We start from the raw sequence: 19,542 nt of genomic DNA on the forward strand, positions 1-19,542 counted from the left end.
CTCATTCCTCTTTATTTTTGGGGACAGGATGGAGGCAAAGGATTCACATCCTAAAAATACTGGCAGGCGGATGCTGCACAATTGCCTCTCCCTCCAACACCAAGGCTGTCCCACATGCTCTCTCCGACCTGCCTATCACTGGGCATAAAATATCCCAGTCTCATTTCTTTCTAAAAGCCAGCAATGTAATACAGTGAAAAGAGGGCTGTCTTTGAAAATCCTAGCCCCAGCACGTCCTTACACTGGTGCTGGGCAAGAAGCTTGGCCTTCCTGAGCCTCATGTATAAAGTGGAGATAATGAATACATATCACTTGGTTGTGGTACGGATTCAACAAATTACCTTACGTGAAGTGCTGGTATAGAGTAATGCCCCGTAAATGGTACCATATCACCCTCCACCCTGTTCTGTCACATGCTAACCAATAACGTATATGTATAGCCACCGCTGGACATATAAAGCCTGTCCACTAGGCATCCCCAGAGGTCCAATTTTCCAACTTACAGGTTACAGGAATGTGGGCAGTCCTGGCCAGGCTGTTTCCTTCTACACACCTCACCACAACTATGTGGAATTTCATGTCTGCTCCATTCAGGATTCTTTACCTTGCCTAAAACATATGAGATCAATGTCAATGCTATAAATTTCAACCATTTTTTGTCTTTTTTTTTTTTGACACAGGGTTTCACTATGCAGTTCAGGCTGGCCTCGAACTCAGAGTGATCCTCCTGCCTCTGCCTCTTGAGTGCTGGGATGACAGGCATGAGCCCCCACGCCTGGCTCAACCATATTCTTGGCTTTAATGAGCCAAGTACAGTACAGTATATAGTTAGCTAGCATGTAACTTGAGTGTGGTTTTCATTAGTTCAACAAATGCATCATCTCACATCCTAAAACAAAAAAGTAAATAAAATGCTATTAATCAAGGCATCCTGCCAGCTATGGTGGTGCATACCTGTAATCCTAGCCCGCAGGAGGATGAGACAGGAGGATTTCTGTGAGTTCAAGGCCAGCCTGGACTACACAGTGACTTCAAAGTCAGCCTGAACTACACAGTGAAATTCTGTCTCAAAAAAGAAAAACCAGCTGGGGATACAGCTCAGTGGCATGGCACCTGCCTGGCAAGCACAAGGTCCTGAGTTCCATTCCCGGTACCGAAAGAAAGAAAAGAAAAACCAAAACAAAAAGCTTCCCCGAGTAAGCTAAGCCACAAAATCTAGATTACCTGGGAAACCGTCATTTTAGTTATGCAAATGCCATTCTGACTAATGAACACACTTAATCTAAGTCAAATACCTTTGAGATCAAACCCCTGGACTGTTAAATATCTGTGGTAAAAACCAGGAAGAAATAAAGGAAGAAGAGCACTGGGTTACAGGCGAGGAGGCTTCTGTAAGATGGAACGGATATAAATCCCCCGTACAGCAGGAGCTCGCCTATTCTAAAGCTATAAAAGACACAAAAGGACTACAACTGTACAATCAATACTCTGCAAAGCTTTACTGGGCATCTCCCTTGGACTTAGCAGAAAGGCAGACAAGGCTAACACCCAGGGCGCAGGACCGCTTGCTCTTAAAGAACCCCCCCTCACCGGGGTAGTTTACATGTGAAGTAACAGCCATCCCGTCCTGCACCTCCGCGCGTGCTCGTATTGTTTCTTTTAGAAACTACCCAAATCACACTTCCTGCCATGTCCGAAACCCTTATTGCCACCCTGCATGTCCAGCGGTCTCCTGGACGTCTGCTCGGGGTGTCCGCCACCCCTGCCCTATCCATAGCCACAGCTTCTACCTCCTTCGAGGGCCCCTCCTTCTTCCGTACCTCTCAGTACCATCAGCACTGCAGCATTAGACACACAGACACTGGAGAAATCACATTCCTCTTTTCCTTCCATTTTTCTACTTAATCACCATTTCTTCATTTTCTCGAGGAGTGTCTCAGCTCATCTGCGCTCCTATTATTGGGTTGCCTCCTACTGGCCAAAATCCCGCCTCCCAACTATCGCAAACGCTGCCCGGCCTCTGAGCTTTCTTGCTCAAATACAGTGCCCTGGTTTTGCCCGACACCCTTCGGTGGTCCTCTTCTTTCAGTCAGAAGGACAGTTTCTGTTGTTGCTGTTGTTCTGTCTTTTCTCCTCCAGGGCTCTGCAGTGCACCTTTTTTCACTCCTTATCGTTTTATCCACGAGGGTCCCATCTGCTCCTCTCCACTGCAGCCATCACTCCTAAATTCTACCCCTCTTCAAGTATTCCCACCTGCCTGCTGCATGCCTCTCACATTCCCCCACTCGGTGTCTCACCTGAACCCATGTCCCCACCAAAGCGAGTTCTCTCCCCACATGCTTCTCTTGGCCTGCTCTTCCCTGGCATCATCATTTCCAAAAGCATGAAACTCTGCAGTCACACCTGGGTCCCTCCCTTTCCCAACAAACAGGAACTGTTGTTAAGTCCTAACAAACAGGAACTGTTGTTAATTCCTAACAAACAGGAATTGTTAATATTTATTTACTTTAGAAATTTTTACTTTTTCCCTGCTGTCCTCCTCATTGTAGACTTTCATCACTCTTCATTTGGATTACTGTAAGCTTCCAAACTGCTTAGGTTCCGAAATCTGGCCGCCAATAACTCATCTCCGTAAAAACTGACGCCCCTGACGGCTTCCCGCATCTGAAAAGGGTCACCTTCCCAGTCATCTACTCTCCCGCCATCCTGGGTCCTGGGGTCTATAAAACGATGACTCCTTCTTCTCCCAAAGACTGTAAATCTTAGCTTTGAATTTCTGCTCATACCATTCTATAACAAATAACTAAGTCCTTCCTGCCTACCCAGTTTTCAAGCCCAGTTAAATTCTACCTTTCATGAAAGCGTCCCTTAATCATCTAGCTAGCAGTCCTAGCTCCTCGCAAAGACCTCCTACAGCACTGCGCAGTTCTAGCGCAGCATCAGCTTATGTGGGTTTTAACTCTTAAACTGTAAGGTCTGGATAGTCAGAAAGTGGTCCTGCGCCGCTTTTTCACAACAGCAAATTCTCAAAAAAGCGCATTCAATTAACAGTCTTGAAGGCCTGCGCAGGGCAAAGTCACCAGGCAGACAAGGCCATCATCCGCATTTCCACAGCCTTCCACCCCTCACGTCTCTCTGGCCTGTGCTGCCCGCCCTCTCGCCTCCACGGGTTCCTTATCCTTATCCTTATCCTTCTCCCGAGGTCCCCAGCGTGGTTAATTCCACAGTGGTACTTTGTGCCCAAGCCTGCAAAACAAGGTGATTACCCTGATGCCGCCATCTCCCACGGCCCGCCTCCCCCTGGTTGCTGGAGGCAGGGCCTCGCTGTGTAACTCAGGCTGGCTCGGACTCACTGCGCACCCCAGGCTGGCCTTCCACTTGCGATGGCCCTCACTCAGCCTCCCCAGTTCCAGAACTACAGTGTGCGCCACCACGCCCACCTCCAATTTGTAACCGACTTCATGCTGCCTTTCCAACAGCGGTCAAGAATATTCATTCCTTCAACTAACAATGCTGAGTATCTATGAAGGCTCCCATTTTGGAAATAACCCACATAAGACCAGCAGATTCTAAATAAAAGAATGGCCAAAATGAAAGAAGGAAAAACAAAGGCTTCCATTAGAAGAGGGGATATGACAATGAGTTCATCAGAGGATGGGAAGAGGATGGGAATACAGAGATAAAGAGCTGACAGTCAATAACTCTTGGTGAAAACTGCTATTTAAATGATGAGAAAGGAGAAATATGAGCAAACTGGTTAGAAAAATAAGGACAGCTTACAGAAAGGAAGAGAAGAGCTACTGATGTTAGGAAGGGAATAGTCACAGTCTCAGTGGTCAGGCTGCCAAGAAGATTAAGAATGTACAAATGAGCCCTAGATGTGGTCAAGAATGGGTTACTGAAGACTTCCAAACAGTTTCCCTAAGGAAACAAGGACAGAAGCGAAAGTGCAGTAATGCAGGGAGGCAGATAAACAGTTAAGAAACAAACTGAAAAATCAACTAGAGAAAGCTAGTCATTAAAAGTCAGGAAGGGAAAAAAAAGACATGCAGGAAATAGGCTAGCACTAGGAATGAACATCTGGATCAAAGAAAGCTTTTTTTTTAATAGGAGGAAATGAGCTATTCCAAAACAGGAAAAAGTATTTCATAAAGAGGGAGGATGCAAGGATGGGGTTTATGATGTTAGCTTATAGAAAATTTCTCACTGGGCGTGGTGGTGCACACCTGTAATCCCAGCACTCAGGAGCTTGAGGCAGGAGGATCACTGAGTTCGAGACCAGCCTGGGCTACAAAGTGAGCTCAAGGCCAGCCTGAACTGCATAGCGAGATCCTGTCTCAAAAAGACAAAACAAAAAAAAGCAAAACCTGTGACTCTGACTGTGTAACAGACCCATAACAGTCTTATGGACTCATACCTGGAAGTAACTTCTAAAACAAGCCGAGCAGACCGCCTCTCTCGGACCGAGAACTAAAATATAATGCATGAAATAAGATACGCTGGTGTATGCAAACAAACTTACCACAGAAACAAGTGTAGGTATTAGGAACATGTGCAGAAACATTCTGACAGGCAGGGCACCTCCAACCACTCTGGCCATCTGTCAAAGAAGGAGAGTAAGCCAAATAAATTTTCTTTCAAAAGCACAAGTACCTCAGTGGCAGAGTATGTGCTAAGCAGGCTTGTGGCCCTGGATTCAATCCCCAGGGTCTCCCAAAAAGAAAACACAAGTAACTTTTGAAGATTTAGGGCTGGAGATATGGCCCAGTGGCAGAGGCTTGTGTAGTATGTGCAAAGCCTGGGGTTCAATCCTCCAACACCACAGAAAATATTTAAAAATTTTGAAAATGAGATTTAAACTTAAGTAGGACATGGTAGCACATGCCTACCATCCCAGCTACTTAGGAGGCTGAGACAGGAGGATAATTGAGCCTATGAGTTTTCAAGGCGGCTTGGCGATGTGAAGGCAACCTGGCTGCACCACGTGTCACTCTACTGACTGTCAGGGTTGGCTCAACTGACCTGACTGGCCACACGGGTGTCCCCTTCCTCCCTCCCTGCTCCATGTGCATCTCTCCCGAAGCTGTGTGCTCGGAAAAGGGGACAACCTTCCCCCACAGAGGAGGACCGCTCCTCGGTCAGGGGTATATGAGTAGCTGCGCTCCCCTGCTAGAACCTCCAAACAAGGTATCAGAGACAGCCTGGGCCATAAGGGGACATCTTGTTTCAAAAAAAAAAGTTTTTTAATCTATTAGAAGCAATTGTAGTAATTTCAATGTGAAGTATGTCAGACATTTAAGAAACAAATTCTTCATTGGGAATAATTTGCTTAAATATCACATTTGGGATTACATTTATAAGGACTTTCAGATGCAATGAATCAGTAAATACGTGGTTCATTAGGAAAAAGTATTTGAATACATGCAAGAAAATTCAAATGTTTTAAATTAGAGATCCACAATTCAAGAAGCATATACTGGTATATTTGAGAAAAGTCCATAATAAACTATGCAGAAGATACATGAAAGGCAAAGCCAACTCTACTGAAGAAAATTAAGGGGCTGGGATTTAGCTCAGCGGCAAAAGTGCCTGCCTGGCAAGCACAAGGTCGTGAGTTCGGTTCCCGGTACCAGAGAAAAACCAAAAAAAAAGAAAAAAGAAAAGAAAATTAAATAGCTGCCTTGTATAAAATTTCTAAGGCAAACTATACAACAAACACAAGTTATTACTTGGATAAAAGCTATCATTTTCAATAATAATGACCAATTTTATAATACTCTTAAATATTATATTATTGCTATGTTCAGCAGTTTTATTTAAGATCAACAGCTTAACTCTGGTCACCTGAAATGTGATCAAGGCAACATATTCTCTCTGCAGATAAAACATGTACGAATTAGTTTTTCTCTTTCTTCGTTTGGTTGTTTTTTTGAGACAGGGTCTCCTTATGTAGTTCAGGATGGCCTTGAACTCACTTTGTAGCCCAGGCTGGCCTCGAACTTGTAGAGCTCTTCCTGCCTCTGCCTCCCTAGTGCTGGGATTAGAGGAGTGCACCACAATGCCTGGCCAAAGAAGAATTAGTATTTTTAAAGCTAGGTTTACAAGTGACACATATCAAATAGGTGAGAATAACTACTTAGGAAAGAGAAATAACTGACCTGCTTGAGACGCTGGAGACCTCGCCCATTTCTTGATGCAGTTCAGATGAAACACGTGGTAACAGCTCTGACAGCTCCACACTGGGGCCGTGACTCGAACCAGCTCACAGCACACCATGCACTCATATTTCTCTGTTGTTAGCTGTTCAATTAGAGAACCTGTTTAAAAAACAAAACTAAAAGATAAACTCAAACACAGAAAATCACTCCTCACTTTAGTCAACCAAGGAGCCACAAGTCATTTGGGAGAAAAATCTGAAGAGAGAATTGAGAGGTTTGGGAGTAAAGTCGCTATTCAGATGGTGAGGCCAAGGAAGGGCGGGAACGTGCTGAGGTAGAGGACTTAGGAGATAGTTAGTTGGGGATTCTCACAGCTCAAGAAACTTTCCCAGGAATCTGCCCAGGAAGATACCAGAATAGCCAAACGCTCCTCTGACACAGCTTGCGCATCCCTGGGGCACCATGCTGAGTGTGAATGTACCAGATCCATGAATGTGGGCAAGGGTGAGGCTCAAGGGACTGCGGCGATCAGCTGTACGAGCCAGTTCCAACCGCCCATGCGTGATGAGATGGTTCCAGCAGTTGCCCTGAAAGGCTTTTTTCCCCTTTAAAGTTTCTGATCATGTACTAAATAAAGCTATGACTGGTACCTACCACAAATCCCACGGTAGGGTTCGCAGACTGAGGGAGACACAGTCCCTGGCCTGAGGATTTCATCATTACTGAGAGGAACAGTGTACAGCATCACAGGAATCCTCCCAGGCAAGCCAGGTGCAGCGGCACAATCTTCCAGTGCCAGCACTCGGGAGGCTAAGGTCTGAGGCTCGTTTGAGCTCAGGACTTTGAGACCAGCCTAATCGGCACAGTAACACCTTGTCCAAACAAAACAAGACCCAAAAAGTCCTCCCCAACTTTGTTCCTCAAGAAATACCTTCACTTGGGGCTGGGGATTTAGCTCAGCAGCACAGCACCTGCTCGGCAAGCGCAAGGTCATGAGTTCGATTCCCAGTACCGGGGGAAAAAAAAAAAAACCTTCACTCACTTCCAGATTTTTTCCTCAAATACAGATGAAGCAGTCTTAGAGATCCTAATATAACCAAGTACTCTCAAGAGAAGGGAGTGGTGAAAATTCCTTTGAGTACACACTTTTGGCATTTATTTTATAATATTGCTAGCTATTTTCAGGTCCAAATACGTGAAAGAGGTAAAAGAGCCAGTGTGGTGGTGCACGGCTGTAATCCCAGCACTCAGGAGGCTGAGGCAGTAGGATCCTTGCAAGTTTGAGACCAGCCTGGGCTACAAAGTGAGCTCAAGGCCAGCCTGAATTGCATAGGGAGACTCTGTCTCAAAAAAGACAAAACAAAAACAAAAACCAAATAAGTAAAAGACTAAAATAAGCTTAAATACAGCATATAAATCACTGTGCTAAAGTACTTTAGATTTATTATTTAATCTTAACAGCACTACAATATATGTACTACTTTATAGGTGAGGAAATTGAGGCTCAAAGTAAACACATCACTTACCCAAGGTCACATAACAAAATGTGAAGGTCAAAATTAAATTGCACCACCACCTGACTGGAAAGCTAATTACTCCATAACATTGGCTCTCCTAAGATTACTTTCTGCTCCATTTAGTATTAAAAGGAATACAGAACACTCTGAGATTGTAAATTCCATGAGCAGAGACAAGGCCATGCCTTGCTTAATGTAGTACTTCCAATGTGTGGAACATACTAGGTGCTCAATAAATATTTGCTAAGCCGGGCATGGTGGTGCATGCCTATAATCCCAGCACTGGGGAGGCTGAGACAGGATCACCATGAGTTCAAGGTCAGGCTGGGCTACATTGTGAGCTCAAGCCTGAATTGCATAGTGAGACGCTATCTCAAAAAAAATTTTCTTGTTGAATTAAGGGCTAAAGGAATAAATCAGTGGTATCTAGTCTGCTTTGTAGCTTCTTTTCCTGAAAGTTGAAAGGTTTCACAAAAGCTTCTGGAACGCCTCCCTCTTCCTAAGAAGAAAACCTGAAAAAGACATACTTTGTATGGCTAATTAAAAGGAAACCTACTTGGTAACAGATGAATACAACATAAAACTAAATCCTATCATAAAAGTTAAGAACAAAACCTAGCTCTGTCTTAAATGCAAGAATGACCTGTGCACAGGAAACAGCTCTGAATAATAAAGTCAAATATGTATTCATATATTATATATACTTTTATATATAATGTTGTATGTAATATTTTTACATATTGTATAAATTTTTTTGGTGCTAGGGATTTTGTTTGTTTGTTTGTTTTTTCCCGGTACCGGGAATCAAACTCACAACCTCATGCTTGCCAGGCAGGCGCTGTGCCACTGAGCTAAATCCCCAGCTCCAAAGATTTTGGTTTTTTGTTGTTGTTTTTCATTTTTTTTTTTCTGGTACCAGGAATCGAACTCACGACCTTGCGCTTGCCAGATAGGCGCTGTGCTGCTGAGCTAAATCCCCAGCCCTGGTGCTAGGGATTGAACCTAGGAGGTTGCACATGCTAGACAGGTGTTCTCCCACTAAACTACACCCACAGCCTAACTGGATCTTCTACCCGTCTCAACGTTACACGTGAGGACTCTGGTGGGGTAGGTTAAGTAAGCAATTCTTCAGAAAGAAGTCTGAGACTGACTGGACAGAACTACAATTATGGTGAATTCTACAGAAAGGCTACTGCCCCTTGTAGAACAGAATTGTGTTAGAAGTAAATGACATAGAAGAATAAGAGAAGTGGGCTGGGAATTTAGCACAGTTGTAGAAAATTTGCCTAGCATGTACAAAGCCTGGTTTTGATCCCTAGCACTGCAAAACAAAACACAAAAAAACGTATTTAACAATGCAATCTTCTTTGGCTTTCATTATTTTCACCCTAAACACCATCTTCTAAGTTTTAGTGTTTCCCTTATTATGTTTACAGCTTGTTAACGAATGCTATTCTGTAAGTGTCGTTTTACAACTCAGCTGCAGCACAGTACGACCACTCCGAGGCACACACAGCAACGCGGTAACGGCTGCCAGCCCTTCCAAAGGCTTTCTCTCTCACATCTCGTTGTCAGCAAATCCTGCCGGCTCTACCTTCAACATACACTCGGAATCCAGCCTCTGCTGCTCTCACTCTGGTCTACGCCGCCCTTCAGATCACCTGCATTATGGAAACAGCCTCCTTACTAGTCTTCCTCCTTCATTCTGAGGCTAACAGCCACACAGCCTGTTGGAGTGCAAACTGGAGGATGCCACTTTGCTTCGAACTTGCAGTGGCTCTTACCTCTGAGGCACGTAGCCACCGAAGCGGTCCAGCGGCCTCCATGGCCTCCCAGTTCTCGTACCCGGCCCTCTTCCCCTGGTCACCACTCCGAGACCACACTGGCCTTTTCCTGTTCCTCCAAATGGCAAGCAGAGCCGGGCGTGGTGGCGCACACCTGTAACCCTAGCACTTGGAAGGCTGAGGCAGGAGGACTGTTGAGAGTTCGAGACCAGCCTGGGCTACAAAGTAAGCTCAAGGCCAGCCTGAACTGCAGAGTGAGACCGTCTCAAAAACACACACACACAAAAAGGCAAGTGGACTCCCACCTGAGTCTTTGCCCTTGACAGTCCCTCCATCAAGAAGGCTTTTCCCTAGAAGGGCTGCACAGCCTGGCCCTTCACCCTCTTCGGGCGTTTACTCAAAGTGTGCCTGACCCTGCCAGGCACTGATGCACACCTGCAACCCCAGCACTCTGGGATATGAGGCAGGGGACAAGTCCACGTCCGGCTTGGGCAAGTTAGCCATTTAGTGAGCTCTTGCCTCAAAATTTAAAAAATAAGTAAGAAAAGGCTGGGGATGTAGCTCAGTGCGAAACAGTTGAGTTCAATTTCCAGCCCCACCCTCACCCCAAGTAACCTTCCCATGAGGCATTCCCTGGGCACACTTTTAAAACTTGCAGCCCACTACCGCAGCATTCCCTACCCTTCTTCCACATGGCATTTTCCTTAATGACATAAAACTGTGTGATATGCCACATATTTTACCTTGCTTACTGTCTAATTCTATACACAAAATGTACACTCCTTGAGGGCAGAAATTTTTATTATGGTGGCCTGGGACATAGTAGGACCTAATACTATTTCTTGTTTAAAAGAACGACAATACTTCTATGAAGATAACAATATGTAATATAACAGCCACTGTTAATCTTTATCATTTTGTTCTGAAACCCTGAATCATACTGTTTTCCCTGTTTTGTTTTTGCCTGTGTTTTGGTATCTTGCTACTGTTCTTTTCTTTGAGTTCTCTAAATTAAAAAAAAAAAAGAATGACAATAAATGAAAGCATAAAAGGTTCCGGAAAGGTCCTAGAGCGAGAAGCAGTGTGAGTCTTTCGCAGACATTATTTACCCTTCCTTTCAGTTTTATCAAAACACGCCTGACATGCAAAATCCGCCCTCTCCGGAGCGGCTCCACGTGAACAGAGTGAAACCCGCTTCAGGCCCAGACCCCCGGCTGTGCGGGCGGCAGCCCTGTCCTGACCACAGGCTCTTCTTCGTCCCCATCGGCCTGTCCTTGCAAGGCACCCACGTTTCTCAGCCGTGACAGTGCCTACTCTGTGCTTCCAGTTGGACAGCACAAAAACAAGAAAATCATTCATGTGATTTCTATGTAAAAATGAGCACTGAAATATTTCTGTAAGAAAATAGAAAAGATAAAGCTGATTATGTATATCTAGGTGATGGGAGTAAAAGTAAGTTATCTACCAGAGAACTTTAAAGTTACTTCATTTAAAAAAAATTTTTTTTTGTCTTTTTGAGACAGGGTCTCGCTATACAGTTCAGGCTGGCCTTGAGCTCACCTTGTGGCCCAGGCCGGTCTCGAACTCCCAACGGTCCTCCTGCTTCAGCCTCCCAAGTGCTGGGATTACAGGTGTGCACACCACTCCCGGCACCTCATTAAAATTAAGGTGGCTATTTTTTTAAAAACATAAATCTAAGACAGCAACTTAGTGAGACACTGCCTTAAAATGTAAAACAAACAAACTACACAACTAAAAAAGAGCTGGAGATGTAGCTCACATGAAGGCCCTACGTTTATTCTCCAGTACTGCCCCCGTTTCCAAAATAAGCTAACCGAAGACAGGCATGGAGGCTCATGCCTATAATCTCAGCACTGTGGGAAGCTGAGGCAGGAAGAGGATAAAAAGTTCACGCCCAACCCAGGCAATTTAGTGTCTCAAAATAAAAATAAAAATGAGGCTGGCAACTCAGTGTTAAGACCATGGGTTCAATCCCTAGTACTGCAAAACAAAAAACAGGTAACTAATCTAACATAAGCATGGTCTATAGGTCCAGCTTAGTGCTAGTGACCATGAAGTGGACGTCAGACCTGTGTGCATCCACATCTGAAGCTTGCGGCAGAACTAATGGTCTGGAGGGAAAGGGCTGGGAGTCAGCAAAGCAAGAAGGCAGCAGCTGAAAGCATGGAAAAGGACTGAACTGTCCCAGTGGGATCTTATCAAATAAGAACCAAGGGCTGGGGCAAAACCCAAGGAAACATGAACAGTTAGGAAAAAGTACGAGGAAGAGAAACTTAAGGACTCACGCAGGCACGGGCAAGGAGAACAGAACTGTGTGGTGTCCAAGGAGTCAGAGAAGTCGTACTGCAAGAAAGACGCGCTCTGCGTCAAGCTCAAAGGGAGACTGGGGTAGTAAGGACTGGAATCCATCTGTCCGAGGGGTGTGGCAAACACGAAGTTGTTCATGACACCATCAGCAGCTCACTGAATCTAGTGGCGATGACAGCAGAAGGCCGAGAAATGAACCAAAACGTGGAGGAAGAAACACAATGGATGACTCTCCAGGAGACTGGAATGGAAGGAGAGGAAACTACTGGGAAGCCTTGCAGCAGGGGACGTTTTCCTTGAGGGTAGAGTCCACTTGGCAAGAACTTCAGGCTGAGAAGTTGGAAGAGCAGATGTGAAAATGTTACTGAAAGGAAATCTCAAAGGAATTTAAGGGCAAGCACAAAAGTCTTTGAGTTTGCACAGATGGAACACGTTAGGTAAGCCTGCCTACTGCTTCCTATCTCTCAGTGAAGTAGGAAGCAGGAAAGTCCACTGAGATGCATGTTAGGAAGGTTTGAGAAAGACTGGAGAATGCCTGGACAGTCTCAGACGAAAATGGGAAGGAAAGCTGACCAACATCACTTAAGGGGAAATAAGAAGTGTTGAAAGCAAACGGGCTGGATGTGGTGGCACATGCCTGTAATCCTAGCACTCAGGAGGCTGAGGCAGGAGGATCCTTGTGAGTTCAAGACCAGCCTGGGCTACAAAGTGAGCTCAAGGCCAGCCTGAACTGCACAGGAAGACCTTGTCTCAAAAAGACAAAAAAATTAAAAATTAAAAAAAACTCAACAGGGCTGGAGACTACTAATCCAAAAAGTTTACCTAACCTGGCAAGCCTGAGGTCATGAGTTCAATTCTCGGTACCAAAAAAACCAAAAAAGTTACCTAAGCTGGGCATGGTGGTGCATGCCTAGGATTCCAGCACTCTGAGGCTGAAGCAAGAGGACCATAAGTTCAAGGCTAGCCTGGAACATAGGAAGACCCTATCTCAGTTTTGAAAATGTTACTAGCTGGGTGCGGTGGCACACACCTGTAATCCTGGCACTCAGGAGGCTGAGGCAGGAGGATCACTATGAGTTTGAGGCCAGCCTGGGCTACGCAGTGAATTCAAGGCCAGCCTGAATCACACAGTGAAACCCTGACTCAAAAAATAATAATTTTTTTAAAATGTTGGGAATATAGCTCAGTTACAGCAGGTCCTGGGTTCAATACCCAGTATTATAAAAAGAAACAACCCCCCCTCAAATAATCTTCAGTTCAATGTAAGTATGAATTATCTAACAGAACTGTACAGCTATTACATTCTAGGGGACGTGTTAGGCAGAATTACAAAAACAAATGAAAGATACAGTATCTGCTTTTAACTGGCACACAGATTAGTGGAGGCACTAACTACGAAGTAAGTTCTGAAACATAAGCGCGGTAGATGTATATGTAAGTGATAGAAAAAAACCAATGCTATCTACAATGGTGAGGAAAGTTTTTCAAATGTGGCAGTAAACAACCAGCTTTTGAAACATGAAGAACTCAGTAGTAAACTGGGTGGCAGGGCCTCTACAGAGGGGGAGCTACATGGACAGCATGGAAAGACAGAACAATACGGAACACAGGGGGCTGGGGATTTAGCTCGGCAGCACAGCGCCTGCCTGGCAAGCATGAGGTTGTGAGTTCGATTCCTGGTACCGGAAAAAAAAAATACAGAACACAGGAGACAAAATGGTGGAGACTTAGGGCAGAAGCCAGACTCTGCTGGTGATGACAGCCAGTAAGTGGAAACGGGAATGCCACAGTTCAAAATATGTTTTAGATGTAAATAAAGGGGAAGAGGAGTCAGAGGGAGGGAGGGGAACAGGAAAAAAAGCAGCAGCAAGATATATTACGTACAGGTACAAACTCCCTATGATGAATGCTATTATTGTGTGTATCTAAAATGTAGCAATAAAAAAAAAGTTAGAAAAATATGTTTTAGAAAGACTGCTCTCTGCCAGGCATGGTAATGCATGCCTTCAATGCCAGTGCTAGAGAGGATGAGGCAGGAAGATTGCAGATTTAAGCCCAGTTTGGGCAATTTAATGATTCAGGGAGAGCCTGTTTCAAAAGAAAAAATAAAATGGGTTGGAGATACAGCTTAGCGTAAAGGTTCTGGGTCCAGTCCCCGCTACTGCTAAATAAAGAAGTAAAAAAATAAATGGGCTGGAAATGTAGCTCAATGCCAGGGCAGTGAGTTCAATGACCAGTAGCAACTAAACTAAACTAAACTAAACTAAAACAAAGTTTGCTGTGTGACAGTGGTGCAAGAGATAAACTGAAACGAAAAGGGGTGAGACGGGAGCCGTGCACCTGGGCAGCCGCGGTGAGGCAGCCGCGGTGACACAAGCTGGAACCCCTGAAGCAGCGGAGACATTCGCATTCCCTGCTTCTGCTTTCAAAACATCCTGTAATCAGACATCTCAACCCCCTCTATCTGAAATTCTAAAAGCCCTGACAACACGCCTTATTTAGGGAAAACATCTTTGTATTTGCTCATGGTATATTAAAAGCACAGTAAGCGTTTACCTACCAGGAAGAACAACAGGTAGCCAGACCCAGGCAGATGGGGAGTTAAGATAGAGACTTTTCTCTATGTACCATTTTATACTTTCTGTTTCCAAGCTGTGTAAATACATTACTTAAAATTAGTATTCAAAAATTTAATTCGATCCATCTAGGTGAGTTTACCTGTATGTGTTTCCATATTCTTTAGCATATGGTTCTGTTTGCCTCGGGGGAAAGGAGACACCACTGGAGGGTCCTGCCTCCTTACAACATTCTTCTCTTGGTCAACCCTTCTGGAAGACTTGTTGCTAACTGCCAGATTCTCACTGTCACAGGCAGGTCTGGTTGCTCCTTCGTTGATGCTGTCCTTTGGCATGGGAGCCATGCTGTTTCTGGGGCCCGCGTGTGCATGCCGCTGGCCCTCCTGTTTGGGTGGATTCCTGCCAGGTCTCGGCCTGGCCCCCTCCACTTCCCAAGGAGGCCTTTTCTGTGGGTATCTTCTCTGCTCACTTCGTCTGGCCCCATACCCATCCAGTCCGCCTTTTCTACAGGCCGCATCTGAAGGCTCAGGGTGGGAAACCCCCGCAGGTTTGATATTTTCAGGTCCTGCATCCTCAGGTTTTGCAGTCACTTTGTTACCCCATTCACATTTGAGTTTTCCCTTAACTTTTGTTCCTCTACCATAGCTGTATACAAACTGTGCTGCTTTTTTGGGTTTTGCTCCCCTGGGGTCAGCGCCAATAACTTCTTTCTCGCCCTCAGAAGGGCTGTGGTCTCTGGGATTTGTCCCGCTCTCTGATCTTGCCACATTTTCTAAGCTAGCTATATCTGAGGTGTGGTCAGTGAGCCCCTGTGCTTTCTTGACTCTGATATGGTGCTTTTCGTTCCTCAGTTTTTGCCAAGGTTGACACTGAAGGCCATGGTTCTTGAGTGACCTGTTAGAAGCAGAAGGCTGGAAGAAAGCCTGCTGACTCTTAGGCTTGCTTCCAGAAGGGTAACTGTACTGATGAACTGCAGAGATGTCATCATAAAGGCCCTGCCTGGAAAGGTGACAAGGAGGTGATGTACTGTAATTTCTTCTGCCGATCCTACTAGAGTCTAGTCTTCTTTGAGCTCCACAATTTAGACCAGAAGTTTTTCTGTCCTGAGGAATGAATTCAGCAGCATCCGTATTGAGTTTGAAAGTACCTAGGACATACGAAGTAGACATACCAGTAAGGAAATTAATGTGTCATGCATGAAGTTCACAAGACTCTTGAGCCATATCTAAAAATTATTTCTAAGCACACTGTATAAAACAGGCTCTTGCCTGGTTTGGTGGCACACACTTGTAATTCCAGCTATTTGATAAGCTGAGGCGGGAGGATCTCAAGTTTGAGGCCAACCTGGACAACTCAGAGAAATAAAACACCAATCACCAATATAATACACAAACATATGCACACACAGGCTCTTGGTGCGACCTGTGTGTCCGGTGAAGCCGATGGCTTCGGCTGCTTCGGAGAGCTGTTCGTCCCACGTCCAGCAGTCACACCAGGAGCCGCTCACAACTGTTGAGTAAAAATGGTCATCCGGACCATCAGACACTAGGTACAAAGGCATTTACTGTATCAAAAACTTTAATGTCAGCTAACAGTTCAGGGGTATCAGTCATCACATTCCACATAGTCTTTTAAAACTCCGAAGTGGTATTATGCAATATCTAATAAACAGGCTTTGAAGTTAGCTAAAATGGGTTTAAAATCTGTCCTTCCAACTTACGATATAAGCTTATTCACACTCAGCCTTAGCTGCTGCATTTACAGTAAAGGATAACATTTTAAAGGGTTACTGTGAAATTTGAGATCTCACAGTGTAGCATACTGAGTACAGGAGTTTCCACCTCTTCCCCTGGGAATACAGTTAGGCTTTCCAGACCAAACCTCCACAGTGCGCTCTAGAATCTGAAGGGCTCAAAAACTGACCATGTTTCCCTTCAACTCACTCATTTTTCTCAAGGTGATTTCATTACAGTCAACTAAGTCCCCGAAGGTCAAGAACATCATCTGCCTAAACACGTAAAACTAGTAATGAGATAGAAAACAGCAGAGCTAGGACAAAAACCTAGGTTTTACTGACTCCAGAGCCCACTGATACCTAGAACTGCTAAGTTTATCACACTTTTCAGACTCTGGCTTAAAATTACAACTTTTGGGCCAGATGTGATGGAACACAGCTATAATCTCAGCACTTGGGAGGCTGAGGCAGTAGAATCCCTGTCAGTTTGAGGCCAGCCTGGACTACACAGCAAGATCTTGTCTGATAAAACAAAAAACAACAAAAAACCCCCAAAACAAAACAGAAAACTAATAATAAACTCAGAACAATGGGCAGCAAATAGAATGTGCTATGAATCAATACGTTAGTTTACATGTAGTCAGGGTACTAGTACACAGAAACACGAGTTCAAGTCCCTTCCATCACCTACTGTGCCTTTATGTAAGTCACTTAGCCCCCTCCATCTGTTCCTTTCTTTCTTCTTCCTTCCTACCTTTCTTTTCTTTCTCCCTTCCTTCCTTTCTTCATTATTGGGAGTTGAACCCAAGGTCTACCCACTGAGCTATATCCCCAGCCCGTATTTACTTATTTTTTTGTTTTGTTTTAAGTTGCTCACATGTGAACTTGTGATCCTCCTATCTCAGCCTCCCAGAGTGCTGGTATTACGGGCAAGCCACCATGCTGAACTCCCAATTTTTTTCATTTGCAAGGGAGATAGTAACAATCTCTTCATCAAAAAGTTGCTATGAAGCATACAGCAAGACAGGAAAACCTATAAAGTGGTTACCATATTACTTTATTATCGCTACTAGAACTGACTACCTGAAAACACACAGATTCAAGTACAGATGGGCACAGATGGGCACAGAGCCTGTGAGTTTCCGGTTACATAACAAGGCCTAATATTCACTGAGTACCTAATACATGCCAGGCACTATTCTAAACATTTTACACGTTAACTTATTTATTTATTTATTGTCTTTTTGAGACACAGTCTCGCTATGCAGTTCAGGCTGGCTTTGAACTCACTTTGTGGCCCAGGCTGGCCTCAAACTCACAACGATCCTCCTGTCTCAGCCTCCCATGTGCTGGGATTACAGGCCTGCACCACCACGCCTGGCCACATTAACTTATTTAATCTTTTTTTAAAAATTAACTTATTTAATCTTTACACATTCCTGATGAGAAAACTCAGGCACAGAGAAATTTGCCCAAGGCCACAGAGGTATTCCAAAACAGACTCAGAATCCCAACTCGGACTGTGTGGTATTAGAGGCTAGGACCCTACACTACACTACACTGACAGAGGCTAGGCAGCAGGTACCATAGAGACACAATGAACAATAAAACAAGATTATACAGGTAAGCTCTTATTCAATCTAGGATTTGGCCCGAACATTCTCACATAGGCAGAGTAGGGTGAAGGGGAGAGGGCTCACAAAATGACAAGAGGATTAAATAAACTCAGAAGGTGGCAAAGGAGTTTGGAAACAATAATGCAAAGGTGGGAGTGGGTAAACTGGACCCAGTGGTGCTGTGCAGTTCTCTTTCTCTCGAAGTGAGGTTGAAGACAGGAGCAGAAGCAAGGTCCGTAAAGTTACTCAGAATGGCCTGGTAAAGGATGGGAAGAGCATTTCTCGTTGAGCAGTAAAGAGTGGATCCAGATAGGTTTGCATTTAACCCCACACAGTGTATGTTCTATTGGGCATAAGGTGGCAGAGGCTGGGGACATAGCTCAGCAGCACAAGAGCCTGCCTAGCAAGCACAAGGTCCCGAGTTCAATTCCCAGTACCAAAAAAAAAAAAACCAAAAAACATGGACATAAGGTAGTAATAGGCAAAGCCTTTAAGGGGTTGGGGAGGGTGCAAAAAGAACCAAGATGTGTTAGGTACATGTACCAGCTCCCCACAATGAATGTAATTGTTATGCACTGCAAACATGTACTAACAAAAATAAAAATATTTCAAAAGGTCATGAGGAAGGGGAAGAGGCCTCATGAATCACGAAAGCAGACCACAACAAAAAACAGGAGCACAAGCCTCATTCTTTTAAGCGAAGTTACTCAGTAAATAGGACTTCTCCTCACCAGGGCGCACCAACGATACAAACTACTCTAGATCCAGGATTAACAAGTGGACAGCAGGTCATCCAACGAGTGAGTTGAGCAGAACAAGGGGAGATCCAACTAGCAGATCACACAGTTCAAGGACAGAGATGGCAGTGAGAAGTCTGTCCCTGGCGCAGGGGGAGATTCCTCTTGCCATTTAAGGACCTCACATGGGGGGTGGGCTCTGAGAGGCTGAGGCAGGAAGATAACAAATTCCAACCCAGCCTGGGCAACTTAACAACTTCGCAAGACCTTGTCTGAAAAATAAAAAGGGCTCAGGATGTAGCTGTGTGAGTCAATCCCCAGTACAGAAAAACAAGGGGGGAGGTAAACTAGAGATGATGCTAAAAATGGGTTGCTAAAAAATTGAAACAAGCAGGGCATGGTGGCGCACGCCTGTGATCCCAGCACTAGGGAGGCTGAGGCAGGAGGCTTGCCACGAGAGTTGGAAGCCAGCCTGAACTATATAATGAGATCCTGTCTCAACAAAACAAAACGAAACAAACAAAAAAACCCACTCCCCAAAAGAAAAACAAGCAGAAAACAGACTATGTTACTGATAGTAAAGGAAATCATTGCTTCTTGAAACGTATGCTTCACTTTTACGTTTATGTAAGCACGCAGTCAGATCACGATGCAAAACGCTTCCTCTTGGTCGCTGCCCACCAAGTTTGGAAAACACGAATCTACAGTACGCCCTGAAGGAAACGCAAATGAATGTTACACTATTATACTAACAGTCAAATGATCTGTCTCCGCACAGAGGGACAGCTCCAGGAGGGGAAGTGAGCGAACAATCATGGAACGGAATTCCTTTACAGGAATTAATCTATTTACTCCCAACTGATAGACGAATCCACTACATCAGTTTGCAGCAGCTGCGACTCTAAAGCACTCGTGCTCCGCGCGCGGGGCGCCACCCCGCGAAGCAGCAACACCCCCTCGCACACCGCAGGAAACGCGGAGCCTTCCCCGCCGCCGTCCCCGCGACGCCAGCCCGTCGAGGTCAGCGCGAGGCGCCCAGGCAGCCGGGCAGGAGCTCTGCGAGGGCGGGGCACACCCCGACGCCCAGGGCC

General features: G+C 45.0%; 1 protein-coding gene across 1 annotated transcript in view; it reads right to left on the reverse strand.

The window, feature by feature from the left end:
- The window catches only part of Nfx1 (nuclear transcription factor, X-box binding 1), a gene marked incomplete in the record, with an annotated part of 64,637 nt that overhangs the window by 44,671 nt on the left and 424 nt on the right, over positions 1-19,542 (reverse strand). The window contains 4 exon segments of the mRNA XM_013522951.1: positions 504-609; positions 4,523-4,600; positions 6,159-6,317; positions 14,506-15,510. Coding sequence (XP_013378405.1) covers positions 504-609; positions 4,523-4,600; positions 6,159-6,317; positions 14,506-15,510 — 1,348 coding nt within the window.

The sequence above is a fragment of the Chinchilla lanigera genome, unplaced genomic scaffold (genome assembly GCF_000276665.1).
Source record: "Chinchilla lanigera isolate Chin_1 unplaced genomic scaffold, ChiLan1.0 scaffold00071, whole genome shotgun sequence".
Taxonomy (NCBI): Eukaryota; Metazoa; Chordata; class Mammalia; order Rodentia; family Chinchillidae; genus Chinchilla; species Chinchilla lanigera.